The sequence below is a fragment of the Neolamprologus multifasciatus genome, chromosome 13, assembly GCF_963576455.1.
Source record: "Neolamprologus multifasciatus chromosome 13, fNeoMul1.2, whole genome shotgun sequence".
Classification (NCBI taxonomy): Eukaryota; Metazoa; Chordata; class Actinopteri; order Cichliformes; family Cichlidae; genus Neolamprologus; species Neolamprologus multifasciatus.
In genome coordinates this window covers 12,955,611-12,977,720 of record NC_140451.1, presented here as the reverse complement: position 1 = coordinate 12,977,720, position 22,110 = coordinate 12,955,611, and the positions used below count along the sequence as shown (strand labels likewise).

The window sequence follows — 22,110 nt, the reverse complement described above, 5'->3', positions numbered from 1 at the left end:
AGAGGTCATCATTATTGCTCAGCTGGTGAGCAAGGTTCTGTTAGGGTTTGTTGGCATCTAAAAACAGTGAGCTTCTTCAGAGCAGGCCGCATACCATTTTACACTATTTACACCTTAAACACTTTTTTTTAAAAGTACATCCTATAATCAATAAAAATGTAAAGGCTAATCCTGTCTAATGGTTATGCCTCTGTAAGCAGTGGAAGTTCTGAGTGAAAATTATGCAAGGTTTGCATGCACATTGTTGTTGGCTCTATTGGCATACTCACAAAAAAAGTCTCAGCTTGTTTACAATCAGCATGCTGGCCATCTTAAACAGCAGCAATAAAAGCCCAGAGATCTTGCAGGAATGTAAAAAAAGCTCCAGTAAAATATAATGAACGATTTAATGACCATCTGTTGGGTGCCTGTGCAGACCTTGCTACGACATGCTTTGTGAATGATCAAAGACAACGTCCGCATCAACAGCGATTCACCTCAGGAGGCACACCAGGGAATTAACAAGCCACCCAGCACAGATCCATTTTCCGTGCAGTTAGGCTCTTTTGATTCCTTAACTGGCCTGCCTCAGTATTACATGTAGAAAGAGAGAGCGATTGAAAAACTGAAATATATGCAACAATCTCTCCCCACAAACCGTTAAGCTCCTCGCTAATCAGCAACACACTTAACAGTCTAAAATGCATTTGCTGAATATCCCCGCAGAACGATTCAAAATAAATGTGTATTATCAAGATTATTATTTTTCTCCCCCCTCTTTCAGATAGCCCCGCTATCAGCTGCTTATGTTTATAGCCTTCATGACTTGCTCCAAGAGTCCATTTTGGTGTTGAGGGACGGATGCCAAATGACCAATCAGCACTTAAAAGAAGCGTACACACACAGAGAGGCATGCTGATGTCCTCAGACAGACATTCCAAAACACCCGGCACTTATCTCATCAAGGCTCAGTAAATAAAACATTTAACAGCTGAGCCAGACTCAGGATTATAGAGTCAGTGTGTGTGTGTGCGTATTTTTTACACATAAAGCACAAAGAAGCATCCGACGCATCCGAACGTAAGCCAGACACAAATTACAGGATATCAATATTCATGAGGTAATATGAAGTCATATACAGACCAAGAAATTCTCAGTGGATAACAAAACAGAACAAGTACTCCAGCGCTTCAGCTTATGCTTCAGTAAATTTACCATAAGGCATGACAAATCTCTAGTGGGATCCAAAGAAACAGCATAGCCGCAGAAACGCAGCAATCCTAGAATAAGAACATATATATATACATCAATAACCGTGTGAGACATGGCTTTATCACTGCTGCTTTGTTTGCCTTTCCTCATTTTCTGTCTCTTCCTCCGTCTTTCCTTAATTATTCTTCATTTTTCACCGCCTTCCTGTCTGTCAGTTAGACTGGGTGCAGTATTTAACATGCTGAGGGGACACATGTCCACCCCAAATGCCACAGAACAAATTCGCTACTTTGTTTGCGTTCACAGCTCATTTGGCCCGATCCATGTTTTGGCATTCTGTTATTGTCACGCTTGGTGAGGTTTTCTACGCTGCCCCACCAAGGGGGAGAAACACGTTCCAGGGGCTGTCAGCCGAGGCTCACATCTACCCTCTATCCTGCTGGATTTCCTTAATGTTTACCCTGTTTATGTAGAACGCGGCCTGCGAAAAAACGACGACTCCGTGATAACTTTCGCTCCTTATTTTAAAGACGGCGGCAGGAAATTTTGAAGAGTGAATCTTCAATCTGAGTCAGGAAGAAACGTTCCAGGGAGGTGAGTGGTTGGAGAAGTGACATCAAAGTCAACTGTGTCCCTTCCCACCCACATCTTGACCTACAGCTGTGTCTGCTTTCATGCGCCTCCACCATCAAAACAGTCACACGCTCTCGTGTACACCGGGTCTCAGTTTAATTTGAGTGACCAACCTCGCAAAGTGTCAGTGTCGTGCTGATCACTCAACCAGCCACGGAGGTCGAGGGGAGGGACGTGATCTCGTTTGCAATTTCACAGGTGGAGTTGCGCAGTGGTGGGAATGTCCCAGCTGGTCTCAAAGGTCTAATCTCCCCCAGCTAGCAGCAGTCTATCCACCCACTGACTGTAAACACAATGGCTCCCAATGGCACTGAGCTGATTGCCGTTTCATCAGGGCCAGGACTAGAGTCAGTGGAGAGGAGCGCTGTCTCGCACTGTTTGATGAACTTGTTTATTTTCCCTGCACATTGGAGGCCCAGAACAAACCGATTGGCAAGCGGCGTGTTTATCAGAGAAAGCATTCCCGATGACACTGGACAGTCGCTGCGGCACCAAAGCCACAGCAAAAAAGCTTAATTAGAGCTTTCTGAAAATAATGTCTTGATACCACCCCCTATAAAGCCCATGCCCATTATTACTGCTAAGTATGCTCCTCCATCAATTATGGCATGTGCTAATGCGAGTCTCACAGTAGAGAGCCAACATGTTTCAGTGGGCTCAAATAGCTTTGCTGCACTCTCCCACTCAGAAATTAATCTTCTTCCCAGCAGACGTCTCTGCTCATGCCCGACACAGAAAACAACAAATATACTGGTATTAATTGGTCTGTATACATTGAAAAATCAAGTCCTATCTAACATCTTCTCCTAGAATGCATGTGATCGTTTAGTTCAATTTGTTACATTTGTCAATTTTAAACCCGACAAAAAATGCTTATTAATTAGCTGTTTAGCTAAATCCACTAACGGTTTATTCACTTTAATTGATAAAGTGATGTGTTTGATGGGATGACAGTTTGGCATCCTGCCGGCTTCTGAAATATATATACATATATATATACATATATATAGGTATGTGTGTGTGTGGAGAGAAAATGAGAAGACATTACGCCGACTGTTTACCTCTCACTACCACCCACTACGTCTGACATCTGTTCTCCACCTCCACCACACCTTTTACTCTGCGTATCCACTGTCATTCTTCATACCGCCATCCTCCTCATCTTTCTCTCGCTTTTTCAGTGCTCTTTCCTCACACTGCACTTTTACGCGAGCTTCTGTAGCTTTCCTCAGAGATCTGCCAGCACACACATACTGTGGCTGCAGAATGCAGGTGATAATGAAGTGTCTGGGAAAAGAGGATTAGGTGGAGTGGCGGGCATCATCCCTGTGGTATAAACGCTCATCTTTCCCTTAAGAAGGACACATGGAGCGTCTTTCACCTCAGTCTAACTGCCTGTCCTGGTGTCACTCTCAGCTAGCATACTGGGATGGCTGCTGCGGCCCTGGAGGAGAAAACTGCGAGTAGGTTAAAAAAACGGTGGGCCCTGCTCCTCGGGGAAGCTTGGTGTTTCATCCTCTGACACCCATCTGTTTATTCTGCACAGTCAGGCTAAGAGGAGCATAACAGGCAGTGGGAAAGTGAAGATCTTCACCAGGGGAACAGGCTGATACAGAGGGAAGGATGGGAGGGTGAAAAAGAGAGAGACAGAGAGAAGGAGGGAGAGAGAAACTCCTCCTCTTCCCTGTGGTCTGAAACAAAGATGACAGTTTTCCTCTGGAGCTTGCTCTGCTCTCCCTGGACTCAAACCTTTCTTGTAGGCAAGAGGCCTGTCAGACACAGCTAACTAGGCTGCCCCATGAGAGATGCAGAAAGCTTGACAGTTTGTTACTAGTTGGCATGAGGCTGTAGCGGGTCAATTTCTGCACAGATAGCGTAAAAAAACAGTGCCACTAATCAGCCACCGGCCAGGAATTTAGATATTCTCACCTAAATACTCCCGCTGCGATTTTTATCAGTGCAGTGTGTGGATTTATATCTATATACCACCTTAATGTAACTGTACACTTTTATAGTCAGGAGCAGTCAGGCCTTTGGATGTTTATTTGTGGTGAAAAATGCAAACCTCGGCTACGTGCAGTTTGCACGTGTGCGTTTTGCTAAATCAGCCCATACGGCATTGGTCCAGCAGCTAACAACAGTTCACATAGCAGAATAGTACATGGCACATTAACATCACAGAATGCAGATCAGTAATTGTACCAGCTACCACACCTATTTGGTTCCCTCCCATCAGTATTGTGTGGTCTCATGTTAATAACAGCAACTAGAAGCTGAAGGAGATTTATACCACAGACCACTTCAGGGCCACACCAGTAGCATGCTGACTTTATTAAATAATCTGTGTAGTATGTGCTAAATTAAGCATTTATTTAAAACAGATCATTCTGCTCACTGTGGCTGGCTCAAGGAGTGAGGTTATTCAAGAGTTAGCTAATGGCTCTGCTTAAAGGCAGAGTAAAAATACAATATAAAGAGTATAAAGGGTAGAGGAAATAAATTGAACCACCATGTTAAGAACATTAATTGTTAAACTTTAAAAGAAAGTCATCACAAATTTATTTTTTACCTTTTTTAATATTATAGTGAGCCTCAGTGTTTGGCTGATTTTTTTTTAATACCTGAACGTATAATTCAGACTATTTCCCTTTTGTCCCTTCTTTTGTCCCTTCTGTGTTATTGGAACAAAATATTTCTGAGGATGCAATCCTGGGTAAATGTTTTCAAAAATGACAGGGTTTCATATGATTGGTATATTGGCATGTCAGCCAGTGCTGAATCACTTGTGAGCGTGTGTCTAAGCTCTTGATGTCCTTGTAATAGCCTTGCCATGATTGGCGGGACTATGGGATGGGGTAGTGCCCTGCTAAGAACTGTTCCCGTCTGTCAGATCTCATCACTCCACAGTGCGTTGCTGGGGGCAGCAGGACCAAAACTGACCACTGAGTCAACTGACAAGACAACTCAGCATCCAGTTATGCCAGACTAAGGATCACACACACACACACACACACACACACACACACACACACACACACACACACACACGGGCGTTTAAATTCAGGCAGGCACACAGACATACTATCATGCAAGCAAATGCTTCCATAGTACCACTTAGACTCACAGCCACTGTCATGACAGTGCACAGTTAATAGGAGGCATATATATGTAATACACACAGACACACGTATGCAAAAACAGACAGCACCTTTGATTTTGTGCAGGATCCACCCCCAAAACGGCCACTATAAAGCCCGTGCAGGATACAAATGTGCTCTGACACTGTGGTTGGCAATGCACTGAGTTGTCTAAAATCTTAACAAGTGACCCAGAAATGCTGGTGAACAAAAGGGACGTTTGGGGTACGTGGGGGGGTCATGTGTGATGCAGTGTGGAAGAGAACTAAATTGACACTTTCTTGCCTGCTCCTTGAGCCCTGTGGAGATATTCTCACGATGTGTTCAATGAGGGGCGACAGAATAAGGTGGACGATTCTTAAACGAGGTTGAATATCCATTGTTGTACAAAAGCAAGTGAATTTCCGAGAAGCTGAAATCTACATGTTGTGGGAGTGCAAAATATCTCTCCTTTCAGAGACAGCAAGAGAGAGCACAAAACGCAGAGAGAGACGCTGCAAGGGTGAAACATGAAGTAAAACAAGCAGTTCCAATATGTTGAGAACAGCAACCCTGAGGGAAGAAGAGGCCTTGACTGTAATATCACATATATTTATTTGCAACAAAATGATTCAGAGGTAGGAACATTCAAATGTGTGCAATAGCAAAGAAAGGTGGACGCCAATAGGTATGTACCAGAACTGTTCAAAAAAGCGAGGACTGCTTATATGCATTTTATGCACTTTGTACTTTGCCATGATTGTAAGTCAAAGTGTAACAGCACTCTGTGACTGGCAGAGCTAGCATTTAAAACCGATAAGGCTCCGGGGTTCTCAGTCTTCTCGCTCAATAGGCGATGGACGAGATTCTAGTGAAGTAAAGCTCTCCACCTCAAATGACTCTTTAGTGGCAAAAGGCCACGTAAGACTGAGAAAATGACATAGAAAATAGGTGATCACGTTTTAGAGAATCTCTGGTGTAAGTCTCCATCATAGACACCTAATTTTCTCTCTGCTTTACTCTCAAAGGCCAACAAAGTCAGACTTGTAGTAACCTTGTGCTCTCAAAAAGCACATTCAAATTACAGTGTTGAAAGATCATTTTTACACCCCGATGGCAGATGTGAGAGCGGTTTCAAGAAAACATGCATGGGAAACATGCTTCTTTACAGCTCCATAAAGATCACTATACCACAGCCACCAGCAAAAGCTCTACAAAGTTTGATATGTTTCTGCTATGTGTGCTGTTTAAAGTTAGACCCCTTCCCTCACCTGCACTGCAGTGCCAGAGATCAAGCGATGCCATCAACGAGCTAATGACATGTCTGCCGCAGGCAACAGCGGGCAGCTTGATTTATACATGGGGACAGAGATGAATGATTCATAGGCTGAGCGAGGGATACCGGGACACGTGGAAACTATATGCCCCTCTCGCCCGCTCTTATTCGTGGATACTGACCTCACCATAAACTCTCTGGAACACTCCCTTATGCCTCATAAGCTTAGCATTACACAACTAACCAGTCCTGTTAACGCTGCTCGTAACAGCTGCATGAGTGTTTTCTCTCTTCCTCTTTTTGTCTCTACATTTTTTATAACTGTTCCTCGGAGTGTCCCTCTTTACCCCCCATGGATTCATTCGCTCGCCGGCCATTTCTTCTTCCCTTCCCATGATAATGCAGCGCTAATCCTAAATATGGAACCCACTGTTGTAGGATAAAATAAATGGCCCAATCACTCTGCATCAATTAGTCCATCCATCATTGCTGATTGGAGGATGAGGAGCAAGAGAGGGGGTTGTTCATCGTGGCTGTTCTCTGCGGTGGCATGGGAAGACAGAAATGGCACACGAAAGCTTTCACACGGCAATGTTATCTTCACCACTATTTGGGTATCACAAACTGCAGTCCAGCAGATAACCTTGTCCTGGTACTTTCACTGGAATGCCCTCTAAACCACATCACCTCCGTCATAAATGATCTGGCGGCATGAGGACGCTTCTCACGCAATAATTACTCAATATGATGACTGACGCGCTGAGACGCTTTAGGTGAAGATGCAGTTGTAAACAGCACAAATAATTCATCATCTTGCTGCAAGACACTAAAAGCACTTTTGATTAAAAAAAAAAAAAGGAAACGGATCTAGATTCCAGTAAGATGAGCAGATTGTTCTGGCTTTATAGCATATAACCCCTGCATTACACTGTGCTACACATTTAATAAAGCCAAGGAAACACTTCATTGGTAGCACACAGTGCAGTTTTAATGCATACACTCACTTAAAAGTTCACTACACTTGAGATTTGTAGAGTTAAGTTGCTTTATAATTTCACTAAGTAAGTGCAATTTACAAAATGACTTCCCTTGCTTATGCAAGAATGGGGCCAATTCAAATATATTTTTTAATTCAATTATTCAAATCAGCCTGCCTGGCTAAAACCAGTGTGAGAGGGCACTCCCATACTTGCATGGCACATGTCCTGACCCAAGCCTACTGAGCTGCTGTCACTGAATTACACGGATAAAGAAAGAGAATTGCTGAGTGCTACAGTATACAGTTACAGTACATCACTGCTGTTTTGAACACGCTTAAAAAAGAACATGGAATATTGCAGCATGAATACAGGGCAGGCCTAGATCAGAGTGTAACTAACTCTTCTCTAAATATGAGGAGATAAGTAAATCCCAAGGGTGCCCCACTGAATGAGGAATCTTTGCATTCAATTTATCATTTTACATTATTTAGGTTACTCCATGGGGAAATACGCTATCTCTCTCATAAGTTATGCTAATGGATGTTACTACCATCTGTGAACTGAGGACCATCAGTCAAGCATAGTGTGTAATCTTTGAGTTATGAGAATAATACGTCATCTTTGAGCGATTAGTCTGGGGGCTTCCAGGGAGCTGTGTAAGGGACAGAAAGTCATCTCGCCCAAACCGTCACCCAACACCCTATATCTCGACCTATACCCCTCCCCCTGCAACTGCACAGCGCCCTTGCATGGTCCCCTCCAATCGACTCAATAAACAAGCCCCGGGTAAGAGCCAGACAGAGGATAATGGTTCACCTGGAGGTGACAGGAAAAGAAAACAGAGCTCTTTGCATAAAGAATGGAGATAAAGATAAGCACAGTGGAGCACTTAGGAATCTCAGCAAAGGATTATTCAAACGTCTTAAAACTGAACACGTGTTTTGTCTTTTTGAACCGTTGTGTTGCGATAATGGCCAGCCTTGCATTTACAGCATAGTGCTGTTGCATCCGTATTGATGATGATGCTCTGCGCTTCTGATCGGATAATTTCACCATGAGCAATCTTTTCTCATATTTCACTTAAAGGCCAGAGCTCGGAACATTTTGTTTTCCGTCTGTTAACTGTGTTTGTAAAGCGCGGTCGTCATGCAGGCGTTTTCACATCATTTCACATCTGAGGAGAGGCAGAAGCGATTGCCTTGTCATATCTTCGGGAGCCTACATCCCATGACATGTTTAGTTGCAGAAGAGGACAAAGGACGTAAGCACCACGACAGCAAACATAATTATTCTCATCTATTATAATGTGTTAATACCTGCCATGACTCATGCCAGCGTTTAGGATAGGAAGAGCGCTAAAGGCCCGCGGCTCTTACGTAACGAGTAACGCAGGCAACGTCAATAACCACGTCGACATTGATATATATTTGTTTTAGGGCTCACTTAAAATGCAGACTTTTTTAATGCTATTAGCCCTGTTTTAAAGAATCTTTGTGTCATTCTGGACGGGTTGAGAGAGTGACCACAGCCGTGGCTGAATTAGCCCAAGCCAAGACACACACAACAAGCCATGCCAGTGACCCACTGCTTAACTGGAGCACAGAAAGGAGGTCCAACCTGAGAAGAACGATTTGTTTGGGTGGTCTAGTTAAAGCCTAGTGCTAAAAGGGCAATGGTTCTGGTTAGAATGCTAATGAGCAAATTCCCCTCCTGGATGGAGACATCAAAGGCAAGTGAAGCTCCCCCTCTCCGGCTACACAGGGCTTCATGGTATCATTGCATAGCCCTGTTTGCACTTGAATGCTTGTGTTTGTGTGTGTGTGGATAAAAAAAAAAACGACAAAGGGACGGGGAAGGCAGAATAGGCAATGTGATGTTTACATTAGGTCTATTCTTTTGGGACTGTGCCAGCATCCAGCCATGCTGTGACACACATCACAACAGCAACCTGGTACCATTCATAATTACCCTCTATTCACAGAGGCCCTATTTGGGATGCTATTATCAGAGATCATTGTTATTTCCCTCTATGTATGTTTGAAATCCCAGTGAGACCAACATGTCTACAGAAGATAACAGTGCTATTTTGGTTAACCCCATTGCGTACATAATACTGAAGATGCATAACCCAGAGAAAATTCCCATCAGTGATTTCTAAGGATTTAATAGAGCATCAGGGCATAAGAATCTTTTCTTATGAATCTTTTTTCTGTATAACTATTGCAAGAAATATAATGCAGCATTCCTGTGCACTGAAAAAGGCTCAGAAAGAGCTTTGTTGTCATTTATTTCCATCTTTTCACATTACTCTGACTGCGACAAAACAATCACCAGCAAAACTCTGTTTCTGTTTTGCTGTGACCACATGCCACACTTGAATAACTGATGCGTTCTAGAGAAGTAAAACCTTTTTCTGTGAAAAGACGTCTAAACGTATGGGGGAATAACAGAGACCATGCAAAGCCAGGGGTGCTCAAAGTACACCTAGGTGGTAAACTAACTTAAATAAAGTAAAGCCTATGTCCAGTTTTCCTGAGCTGTTCAGAGTCCTACTTCCCAAACTGTTAAGAGTTACACATGGCTCAGGTGTGTGAGGCCAGCATGATGGATCATCCTGTTGTGAAGCTACCCCTCTGCAGAGCCCCGAGAAGACAGCTGGGAGATAAGGAGGACCCTATATGAGAGCACATCTCCTCTCCACATCGATCCTCGCCGCCGCCACCAGGCAGGAGGTCTTCACATGCCAAACCGCAGATAGAGGTGGAGAGGGAGGGCAGGGTGACAACAGAGAGAACAGTTTTGCAGGTTTAGCAGACACCTTCGTGTGATAAAGACACTGGAAGATAAAACCCCTCTTGGCCTCATGCAGATAAAAGACAAACGGTGTAGTGCTTTGTTTTAGGGGGAAAATAACAATTTCAGCTCCCTGGTAGATAATAGTAATCTCTCTCTGGTTATAGTCATCGTTGTTTACCACGGCCAAAAAAAGAAGAAGAACAGAAAGACTACCCGCTGTGGCGACCCTTGTGAATAAGGCAGCAGTGGAAATTGGCTTCTTCCTTTACTCTTCTTAAAAATACACATAAAGGACGTATGACATACATGTTGTTCAACTTATGGTCATTATTAGCACATTAAAAGTGACTCTTTGCATTTTTGAGTTAACCGACCTCGTATCCTGTGCCAGTAACTTAGGAATAGCATCGCTGGAAGTCAATTAGGAATGAAAAGAGGCTTTGCTCTCAAAAAAATGGCACTTGCTACAATTAGAAATTCCTCTGGAGTTAATAAGCGCAGCTGCAGGTTACAATCAGCTAAAATGTTTTCTTGCAAAGTACAATATTAACTGACACATAAGATCTCACGTTCTCATGTTGACAGCCTCCAATTCGCCTCCGTGTTTTGCTGCTGCTGTTATGAAACAGAGCAATCTGTAATATCCTCAGAGCTATTATTAGTTGAAATAGAAACTGGATCAATCACCAAGGCCGGGATTTAAAGAACTGTAAAAAGGTAATCTGGCACAAAATAACAATAATGAAAATGTAATAGCAAAGAGAATTGCTTCTTGTGTTTCTTTGTACGCGGCAAATCGATAGCGCGAGTCGCAGCAGAGACAGACAACATTCAGGCGGACAGTATACCTGCTTTACAGGGTCTGGCTTGGTTATGGAGAAGCATGTTTGTGACCCTCTGATCTCAATCACAGAAATTCCTAAGATGGCTGTGCGCTGAGGGCCTCTTCATGCTGCTGATGGATTGAGATTCTACACGGCAAGTTTGCAGTCTTAAAAATGTATCAGACGAGATAAGGGCCACTCCAAGCTGCATGATTAAATGCGAATACGATTTCAACAGCTCAATGTACACTTTAATGGACACCATGTGCACAGAGCATATAACCGTTGAGTGGCTTTGATCTTCCTTTTTGCCCGTCCTTTGCTTCTGATGAGTCATCTTTGCCAGGTGGTAAACCCTAATGACTGAATAAATGCAGAAGCATCGTAATCACAAGGTGCAGCATGTGCCTTTCTTTTTGGTACACAAAATTATAAAACCTATATAGTTTTGCCCAGAAAGAAAGCAGATGAACCAATCATCCACAATACTGCAGTTTTCTCACTAAAGAAAACACAGCAATAGGAATGAAATGATAGAGGCTATAAACACCTACACATTGGGAAAAATGGCAATATACAATACAGTGAAGATGCTGTTTGATGGTTGCATTAAAATGTGGCGTAAGAAATAAAATGTTTGGTGTGATAGAGACCTTCATAAAACACAACATAGGGAAGATTTTATCTATAATACGTATTTTGATTAGTTATATCAGACAGATAGTTCTGCTAAGGCAGACTGTCATAGTCGGGATCCGACTGTACAACTGAAGGCTGTTAATGTAGCTGGATAAACATCCAAGTCTGAAGCAGTGACCTTATTTCATTGTCATACCATCCCTACATATGAAAAATTTCCCTGGGGACTAAAAATTAACAGTGTAACTTGGTGCATTTTACCCAAACCCTCATCTCACTGCAGTAAAGAATGATTATTTCAATCATGTCACTGCATAAGTCAAATTTTATAAAGGAAGAACCGTGTGATTGGGCGGTAGCATTCTACTCCCATTGTTCCCACACTACAATCGGCTGCCTCAGATTTCCAGCATTGCCTTGATGATAATGTCCTTCGGCAGGCTGCTAAAGTAATGACCATCTCTCAGTGTGGCACAGCGCAAGGTTGCTCTGTACCACGCTCTAATATTTTGGCCTTACATTCAGCCGCATTTAACACAGACACTTGAAGTAGACACTGAAATCTGCCATGAATTCAGTGAAACAGATGGGATGAATGCCTGATCTGATAAGTGCAACTTTAATTGCTTTACCATAAGAGCAATCAATGGGACGCGATAGTGAAATACAAAAGCGTTCACTCACCTCCGCCTCCTCCCAGAAGACTGGAGTTTGCTGAAAAGAGAGGGGGAAAAAAGTGCATTTAGTTAAAAATAAATGTAAAAAACATACATAAATATGGATAATTCAACAGCATAGGAGATCACAGCGTGACGAGCCTGAAACTGGCTCGAATAATAACAGTTATTTTACAGATTTTTGTGTGGCTTTGAAAGGAAAAGCCTATAATGACACATTTCAATAGCTCCGTCTAGCAAATATAACATGAATGTCATCCAACAGTTTGTTTATCAAATCTCCAGTTGACAAAAATGATCAATGTGTGAGGCAGTTTTTTTTTCTTTAAATATCAAATTAGCAACTTGGCAACAAATGTGTGATTCAGTCAGCAGCTACTCAATATACAATCCTTGGCGGATTTTCTTTGGCAAAATCGCAGCGGTTGTGCTCAATAAGACATGCGATTCATTAAAAGCAATTAAGAGTAGTGTGCAGTCTGAGACAGTTGTATACTACTGTGCAACAGTGAAATCCAGATATTGTCATGGCTTTGCAGGGTCTGTTCATCTGTCTGGGGAACATGTCACACAAATTGATGGAGACACGGTAAGAAATTATGGTTCTACTGGAAGATATATTTGCAAGCAATAAACTGTTTCTACTATGTGTGTCCACTGTAATCAACACTAACAGTATGCTGTAGGTAACTGTGCAGTATATGAAATATAACCTTGGCATAGAGTTTCACACTATTGCAAATATAATAAACAAACATAAATTTCTATCACTAGGACAAGGTATGAGTTTTAATAGTGATGCAACAATCAACCGGACAATAACCAGGTTGAGCTCATTTCCAGCATTCTTTGACCGGACCAGTGACCGACCTGCCATAAGTTGAAATATGAGTCCATCCCTTTCATGTGCATGTGAAAAAAGCATGCAGCAGCACAGGCAAATAGTCACGTACACTCACAGCTATGTGCTAACATGTCATCAGTGTGGAAGCCTTTTACTGCAATTGAAGTTCCCCAAAGTAAACCACAGGGGAACCAACAACATAACAACAACCCTAATCAAACAAAAGTGGTTAAAGTCAAAGATAACCAATCATCAGGTCAGAGCCGGCCACGAGCTAGCAGCATCTGTATGAGCAAAGGATTAAAGCAGTTACAAGGGAAATTATGGAGCATGTATGTAAGTAACTGACATTTGTTTTGTTAAACAAATCTGTTGTACCTACTTTAATTTGACATGATTATATATGTCAGGTTAAGTTGTGTGTACAGCAACTCATTTACATGTAATTATTTTTATCTACTTGCAATTGCAGAGCACCTATTTTCAGTTGTTTAAATTAAAAAAAAGAAATTAAATAACATAAATGTATTAAAAAAAAAGATTCTGTAATTTATTGCAGTTTGATATGTCAATAACATAGACATAGACTTCATTTAATTCCACATTGATTAAATTCACTACAATGTAGTAGGAGCAATAATGATACACATGTATTTTTAGACGGTATTTATCCTGCGTGGGTATTAAACAGTCTGACTGCTGACAGGGTGAAGGACCAAGAAAAAAATTGTATTGATGGAAAAGTGATTTTTCTTGCTTCTGTCAGTTATAGCTCCTAAACCTGAATGACAATCAGCCAATAAAACTGCAGCTGGTGGATCTCTATGCTTTAGCTTCAGTTTATCCACGAATGCATTGCTAAAAGAAAACCTAATATGTTCATTTCCAACTTTACATTTTTATTTCTGGACTTTGTAGCTTTTCATGATTAACAAATCTGAAATAATTAAAAAATAATCCCCTTGTTTTTCACTGTGCACTTCAGTCCCTCAGTGGGTGAGTGGGGCTGTCCTCTCACCTTCTCTCCCTGACGTTATGTAGACTAGAAAAGAAAAACTGACACAGAGCAGCCTGCTGGTGTGAATTCTGGCTGGATGAGAATCGTATTGTTATGCCGTTCTTGGTCACATAAATACTGGACACTACCATCACATATCCACAGCAAGTTCAAACACCAAATAACCGACATGATCGTCACAATATGCACTTGCCAAAAAAGAAAATGTGTTATGTACCATAAAAGTGTACAGTAGCTTGCTGTCAACACTCCCTGTATCAGGTTTGCTGCATTTCTAGAGCAATTTGTTCCAGCACATTAGCTGAGAGGAAGGCTTTAGCACGAGGCTTCTGACATACTGTAGATACGTAGAAGACCCCTGAGGTAAAGCGTAGCTCACTGATGTCTGTTGTTCGCTTTCAGACCATTTAGTTCATCACCATTCATACGATGACCCGTGCTGTTCACGAATGGCCGAGTCCCCTCCATTTACTGTAGTTTACTGGTAGTTAACAGTCACTGTGATATACCAGCTGAGAGAGTATCATTAAAATGAACCTGTTTTCATTCTTGCCCCGTAAGATACATTCCTTACACACGCGAGAAGGAAGATTAGAGGGGATTTAAAATACATCTGTTAATTTGCAAGTTTCTGGAAGAAGGTAGACTATGTGTTTGAAGCGGAGTTCATACAGCGGATATTGGAGGAACCATACACCGTGCCATGCCTTTAATGATCCTCAGATCCAGCTATGCATCGGGTATCATTAGCAGTCAATGCTTCCCTATTAAAGCTTATTATTTCTCAGAAACGTTCTGTGCTGAAGTAATAGATAATGAACGTGTGCTATCAGGGAGAGTAATCCAATCACAGCAAAGTCCTGTGGCTTTTATGATTTTTTTTTTTGTTGTTGTTGGTCTGATTACATGTATAAGTGATTTCTGGAGTTCACTCAGTTTCTGGATGTTTCTGTGGAAGCATTACTGTTTTGTTCTCAATTGGGCACCCAACATGAGTGGGCATAACTTCTGTTGTTTAAAAAAAAACAACCTCTCCCACTGCAGAATGTGTTTCATCAAAGGCCCTTTGTTGTGTGTATGTGTGTGAACATACAATATGAGCACCAACATACACAAACAAAAAAAAAAACAGCAACTCAAACAGGGATGTACTGACAATGCACTGTCATGTTTACAATAGCACCTCTCCAGGTTTTTCTGTGATGAAAAAGACACTCGTGCTCCCCCAGCCTTTGTTTAGCTCAGGAATCTGACAGCCATCAACGGAAAGCACGCAACTCGAATGTGCGTCGTTTCTACAACAGCCTTTCATAACCAGGTTGGGACATTTTTCTGTTCATGTTTGAAGATCACAGAAGAAGCTCAGAAGCAAAAAAACCCCACTAAACTAAAGGAATTTTCATCAGTGTATATCTTTCTGCATGATATAAATTTTCAAAGTTTGAAGTTATTCGTGTATAAAAGCACAATGTAAGTGGTAGTTTCAGTGCCAGCTTAAAGCAAGCTAATACTATACTAGTTTTCAGCAAAGTCTATCATCATTGTCTAGTCTCCTGGGGAGTCTTCCTATTCCTGAGCTATTAAAACACTGGGGTTTAATTACCTGACATTATGGAAATGCATGCCTGAGGGGGGCGCTTCATTTACTCCACACCTAATCAGAGATTGGAGATGTGGTTGCTAATCAGTCTGACACAACTCTCCTGCATGTGTATGTGTGTGTGAGGCAGAGCAGTGGTAGTAGTGAACAGGGTAGGCCAGGGGTTGAGATACGAGATACTTTTTTAATGTGTTTATGGGAATAGCCCACTGGGAGATGAGGCGTGTTCTCATCTTTGCAGTCAGTTCGATAAATGTGTGCTTGCGGGGAAAGGTAAAAATGTTGCTATGTGCTTTTATGAGCCCCCCAATCCACCCACCCCCATCACCGTTTCCTGTTTTCTCTCATTGAATAATTACAATGTCTTTCTTTATACAAAATACTGTGTCTGTATTCAACAAGCTCAGCCCACATGCATATCAACAGAAACACGTAAAAGTGAACGGGGACTTGGTTTAATAACAGGTCTTCGACATAAGACAAATAAGAAGCAGCTGGCAGAGAAGCCAACGCTCCTAGCAACAAAGGCTATGAGCTGGTGCTTTATTCAGTATGACTTGCCTAAGAAGTGCGTCAATTATTCTGAGTGAAAATCAAAACAGAAATCCATATTTGGCCACATCCATCCCATAATGCATATTTTACAGTGTGCGTATTAATTATAAACTAGACCTCCTTGCAGTTTTCCCCGCTCTCGGCTCAGTCTGGCAATCTTTTGGACCAACACATATCAATTCATATTATCTGTTTTGTTTGTTTTCTACCTTTTGCCTACATGTTGAGTTGTCTCTTTAAAGCATGTTTATGCATTTCCTTCTTTGCGATCCTCTCTTTAGCGGGCAGAACAGAATATTTCTTCACCTTTTAGACAGGGGAAAGGATCCCATTACAGCAGGCAGAATATAGGTGCCAGCTTGAGTTTTCAGCCTGGTTGTAGTGAAGGTAAGCCTTGACTGTTGGCAGTGACAAGAAAGAAAAAAAGCAGAAGCAGAAGCTCTTACAACTAGGAGTTTTTCAGGAGTGCTAGTGTGTCATTCCAGGAGTAGCCATAACATGGGAGATAAATCTCAGTGGAAAGGCTCCCCAGATTGCCTGCAGATGGTAGGTCATTTGGAAGTGCCGGTCCATGCTGTTAGGCTGGCTCATCAAACACGTGTCTGGACTGTCACTGTGGGAACACCTACTTCCTTTCTGCCCTTTGAACCCTTAACCCCAACTGCAACCTCATATACCCCTCACCCAATGAAAACAAAGTGGTGCCACTGCTGTGTATTTTAAGGGCAAGAAAATATTGATAACAGGATCTCCACCAAAGAGTGTGACAGGCATAGTATCAAGAAGCCAGCACACACGCACACACACACACAATGAAAAAAAAGACTATTAAAACCACTGTCTCATCTCAGTGTGTCAAGATATTTGCCGAGCATTCATAAAAATGGCTTTTGTGCACTTCAGTGTATGAGTCCTGTGTGTGTATATGTGTGTGTTTGTGTGCAGAGGGCACCGAGGCATGGATCTGGGTTGCATGTTTGGTGTCGTCAGCAGAGCCCTAGATCATGCAGTTAAATAGGAAGTGCTAGACCGTAACCACAAAACCTCAAGGCAGTAAACAGATCCACTGTCTACCTTCTGCTCTCTGCCACCTTAACTGAACCTTTTAAATATGTTCCATCAAATGCACATTCACCTTATCCTTAGCAGCCTCGCACACGCTTCTCAGCAAGCTCAGACGTTAATAGTGTGCTCCGTTGTGACTTTGGGATAAAAGGTGGGCTACAGAAACTAATAAAAAATCTTTATGGGTCAGGTTGCCTGCTCTGTTGCTGAGTCAAAAGAAATCCTTGTGCAATTTTTCACAGCAACCAGAGCCACCACAGCAATAAAACGCTGCTGGGCCTATCTGGGTCTACAAATCTTACCAGCATTTTCTTAGGTTTTTTTGTTGTTGTTTTTTTTAGTAAATACATCCGAGAACAAATGAACTGTCATAAGCGCGCTCTTTGCTTTGTTCCACATCACTCACTGCTGCTTCTGAAGCATGCCTTACCTGTCCACAAGGAAGGAGTTCTGATTTTATCAAATGTGACGTTACACAGAAAAACTGTCCCAAATAAAAGCACTAACTAGGTCAACAGAGCTGCTCTTTGTTACCAGGAGCCATATTATCTATTATTCGGCTTTAATTAGAAATCTTACTTACAGCTAGTCTGACAGGCAGATGATAAGCATCTTGTGCACAATGAAGTGCAGAAAAAAAGAAGTCCTTGAATAATGAAAAAAAAATGAAAAAGTTGGAGGAAATAAAAGCTAATCATTTGAAGGCTTGACTGACACTTAGACGGTCATTAGCTGTTCCTCTTTTTGGTGTTCTGATGTTTAACATGTCAGCTCTGAAAGTCGATCTTCAAAGACTCAGCGGAGTGAAGGACTTTCTTTTAGAGTGGAATAATGTTTGCTCCATACACAGCCGACTTTTCCACTCCACCGGCCTTCCTAACAAGCACTGATACTGTGTGATAGCACGCGTGCGCATCAAATGCATACGTGCGTGTACGTGGAAGCATTCCAAATTTGATATCTAGAGCAACCCATCTCATGTCTGTGCAGCTCCGTGTTAAATCGAGACTACTCTAAGCGTCAATGATGGAGGCTGTTCGCTTTAAGTAGCTGCTGAAATTCACACAAATAGAAATAAAATTTAAATGAGCCACCAGTTGTGAAATGAGAGAGAGGACACAGTGGTATTTCTTATTTGTGGCACATTAAAAATGCATGTGGCACCACACATGCTGCCTCGCCTGATAATACTGGTTGGCACTTTTGTTCTTTATATCTTACAGAGGTCCCTAAGGAGCCTGACTGAGGCAGGCAAACTCGTAGCCGAGGTGGCACAATCCCAGAAGTCCGTTCACACACAAAATGGCTTCATGTGGGGAAAAAAGACTGTCTCGAACAAATAAGTCACGGTTGTAACAAGGTGTGCATGAAATGTGGATAAAATTAAAAAAGCTCTATCGTTATCTCGACGTCAATATGTCAAACTATTTACTGAAATTTTAATTGCGATTCACTGGCACATCAATGAAGATGAAAGGAGCGCCAGGAACGACAACAGGGACATTGATATGGAGTGTGTGCATCAATTAAAGCACAACAACTCTATGCACAATGAATTCAAAGAAACCTGGCATTTGTGTGACTGTGCCAGATGCACAAGAAAAGTGGCCCAGCACTGAGTGCTGTATTTGGCTTTAACATCTATAGTGTGAAGTGTCTGGCAGTTCAATATTCACAGCCTGACGTGATTGATTTGGATCGTCAGTTTTTTGTTTAGTTATGAAAAAAAATCAGAAAACAGGAGTGTGGTTTCAAAATCGTGGCCTACGCTGTGAGAATATCCACGTTTAAAATAAAGGAGCACTCCTAGAGTTTCAGTATTTCACTATAGCAAATTCAATCTCATAAAAACACATTTGCTATCTACATGAGTATCAGGGGTGGATTTAAAACAATAATTCAGACTGAGAATTTGACTCCATTTCAGGTCCACTCTATTCACATAAAGCCTTACCCTGTTATTTAGGGCTGTCATGATATCACATTTTCTCTACTGTGGCAAAATGCTGTTAACAATAAAGCAGGATGCCTAGAATAGAAAACTGTAAAAAAGAGCAACTGTTCTCTCTGACAGCTGTGCGTTTCGTCTTTTTACACAAGAAATAAGAGGCAAGGGAGGCGGAAAGAGAGTGTATCCATAAATCCCCAAACGCTGTACAAGAAGAAATGACTGGTTAAGATATTATATGCGTTATTAACAATATACAGTACGTTACTCTTAAATATTGTAGTCATTTTCAATACAAGCAGGTATACCGTGAAACCCCTAAGAATCAAATATGTTCAGCATCCCAAATACTAGGACTAACAAAGAGGCCATTCTGAACACTGAGTTTTCAAGGGCACACCTTCAAAAACTCCACAAAATACAGCAATCATAGCACAAATATAAAAGCATAAAACTCTAAAGCCAGATTTTTATATATAAAAGGGTTAGCATAGCCTTTTAAAAACAGAGAATGAGATACTTTCAAATGACTTTCAACTCCATATCAAGTACCAAAAAACGACACATACACGCCAGTATGACCAATCAGGCAAAAGGAAATGACTTACTGCTGTGGACACTCCACTAACACTTAGATCCAAGTGATGTAAATTATGTCAGAGGGTGAACAACTTCTTTGTTTTGACTCATCTGTGCAGACGCTACACTTGTAGGGCACCACTACCCAAGCGTTGTCTAAGTGAACCCCGAGCACATTAGGGAAAAACATCAAAACAACTACTCATCAGTGGTGTCTCCAGCTGTGAGTGTGCACACACCACTGAGAAGAGTAAAACAATGGTTTTGGTTCACATAATTTAAAGTTCTTCTAGCTTAAAAACGCATGTGGTACTCTTTGCTTCCCCCATAGGGGTTAAAATGTTACTACCTACCTCAGCTGTGTGGCGAGGATGTCATGTGAAGCACTTTTTAACTTGTATCCCCCAGATTTGAAAGATAATTTGCTTATGAAAAGAAACTAGGCTTAACTGCTCAGAATCACTGATAGCTTAATGTGAACCCTTCTTTAAGCTGTATTTGACTTTGAAATACAAATTACAATATGAGAGCCCCTGTTAGTCGCTTCTTAAACCTATTCATAGTCTCAATTGTACATGTCATATAGTGCTGATAGTCGAAATTATGTTGTTTTTACAGCTTCTCTCAGCACCAGTGTTATGATGTCTGAATGTATCAATGTGACAACAGGCTTGTGTCACAGTGATTAATCCCTTTCCTCCGCAGGCTTGTCACCATCATAACAAAGCAACAATACCAGATGCCAAAGCCAGCCCACACGTCTATTGTTATAATTACCTGACCTTCAAATCCACATTAATGAGCCCAGGATGATCCCATTCTCTTTCATCATTTGGCTTCCGAGCCCTCCTTTTATCTAACAAGGTCACCTTTCACAACACTGCTTCTCCCTGAAATACACATCCCCCTCATAAATATACATCCACCTGCATCTGCTCAACCCCCAGTGCTAAAAAGGAAGCTTGAAGAAATTACAAGAAAATGAAGATGTAGGTGGGCCGTGCAAAGCGCGCATTTGTATTTCTAAGTTGACACCAAGGGAAAAGTCAATGCCACCAAAGTTAGACGCGCGCAACAACTTCCCGACGATTGACGTGTTAGTTAATAATCGTTTTCAACATTAAAGACGTAGCCTATTAACATGAATGAGAAAGACTCGCTGCATGGGCTCTGAAGGCACAATGCAGGGGGGCATCGTGAGAGTAGGGTTCATTAGATGAGCCGTTTCAATCTGCTTCCACAATTTTAATCTCAAACGCACAGTGGTAGTCACAACAGTGACAAAAATAATCTCTTTGGTTTGTAAGAAACCACAAAGAGTTTCAGAAAAGTGGCACACTCACGAATTCATTTGTTCTATTATTCCATCCATTTTTTTGCATTGGTGCGATAGAGTTTACTGAATATTAAAAAGGTGAAACTTCCACATGATATAAATGCAGAAGGACTGTCAAGAATCCTGCAATGAAAAAATGAACAACTTAAAGCTTAATGGTACACTTCAAGTGCAATTGGTGCGTGCATCCTCTGCAAAGCCCAATGACCTAACTGGCAATTTTACTTTAAGCTATTCAGATCCACACCGACATTTAATGGCTTATTCATTCATCTATGTCTCCATGAAGTGTTCTGAAATTCAGCTTTCATGTAATGTTGATACAAACCAATAGCAATAATTTCCACAAATACCAACATAAATACTCAAATTAAAGTGCATTTACTGACACGTTTAACCATCCAGAGAGGCAAAGACTTAAATCTTTTTAATGGCATCTAAGGAAACCGCAAATCTCACAGACCTTTCATAAGGGAATGCAAGACCTTTCATAAGGGATGCAAGAGTAGAAGGCTAATGCATAATGGGGAAAGAAATCTATAAAGAAATTCAGTCAGGATAGGTATTCAACATTAAACTTTGTTCATTTGACATAATGTTACGAGAGAGCATGATATTCCAATTCACCCTGTGCAAGTGTTTAAAGAGTTGACCTCTATACTGCGGTTTAGATTAAACGGGTTATCTACAAACTTCACAGGACCTAGTGTCACTAGAGAGCTCCTGGAGGATTTGAGCCAGCAGCTGCACATTTCTGGATTTATCAGCCTCATGTTAATACAGACCCTTCTTTACTGACGATCAGGCCTGCTGGTATGGTAAAGACTCACAGGCTCCTCTGGGTCTTCACAGTCCACTAACCCCAGTGCATAACCCACCAGACAGCCAGACAGTTCCCCTTACTATATCCAAAAAAACACGGCTGGGATTTCTCCAGATGCAGAAGCCAGGACAGCATTAAATTGGAGATCCTCGGCTACTGAAGTGTGGTTTCAGAATCGACTTCCTTTTTACATATCGCTGCATTCTCTTT

General features: G+C 41.7%; 1 protein-coding gene across 1 annotated transcript in view; it reads right to left on the bottom strand.

The window, feature by feature from the left end:
* The window catches only part of macrod2 (mono-ADP ribosylhydrolase 2), a 406,707-nt gene that overhangs the window by 273,089 nt on the left and 111,508 nt on the right, over nt 1–22,110 (bottom strand). The window contains exon 4 of the mRNA XM_085183333.1: nt 12,140–12,169. Within this exon, the coding sequence (XP_085039459.1) occupies nt 12,140–12,169 (30 nt within the window). The remainder of the gene's footprint in view (nt 1–12,139; nt 12,170–22,110) is intronic.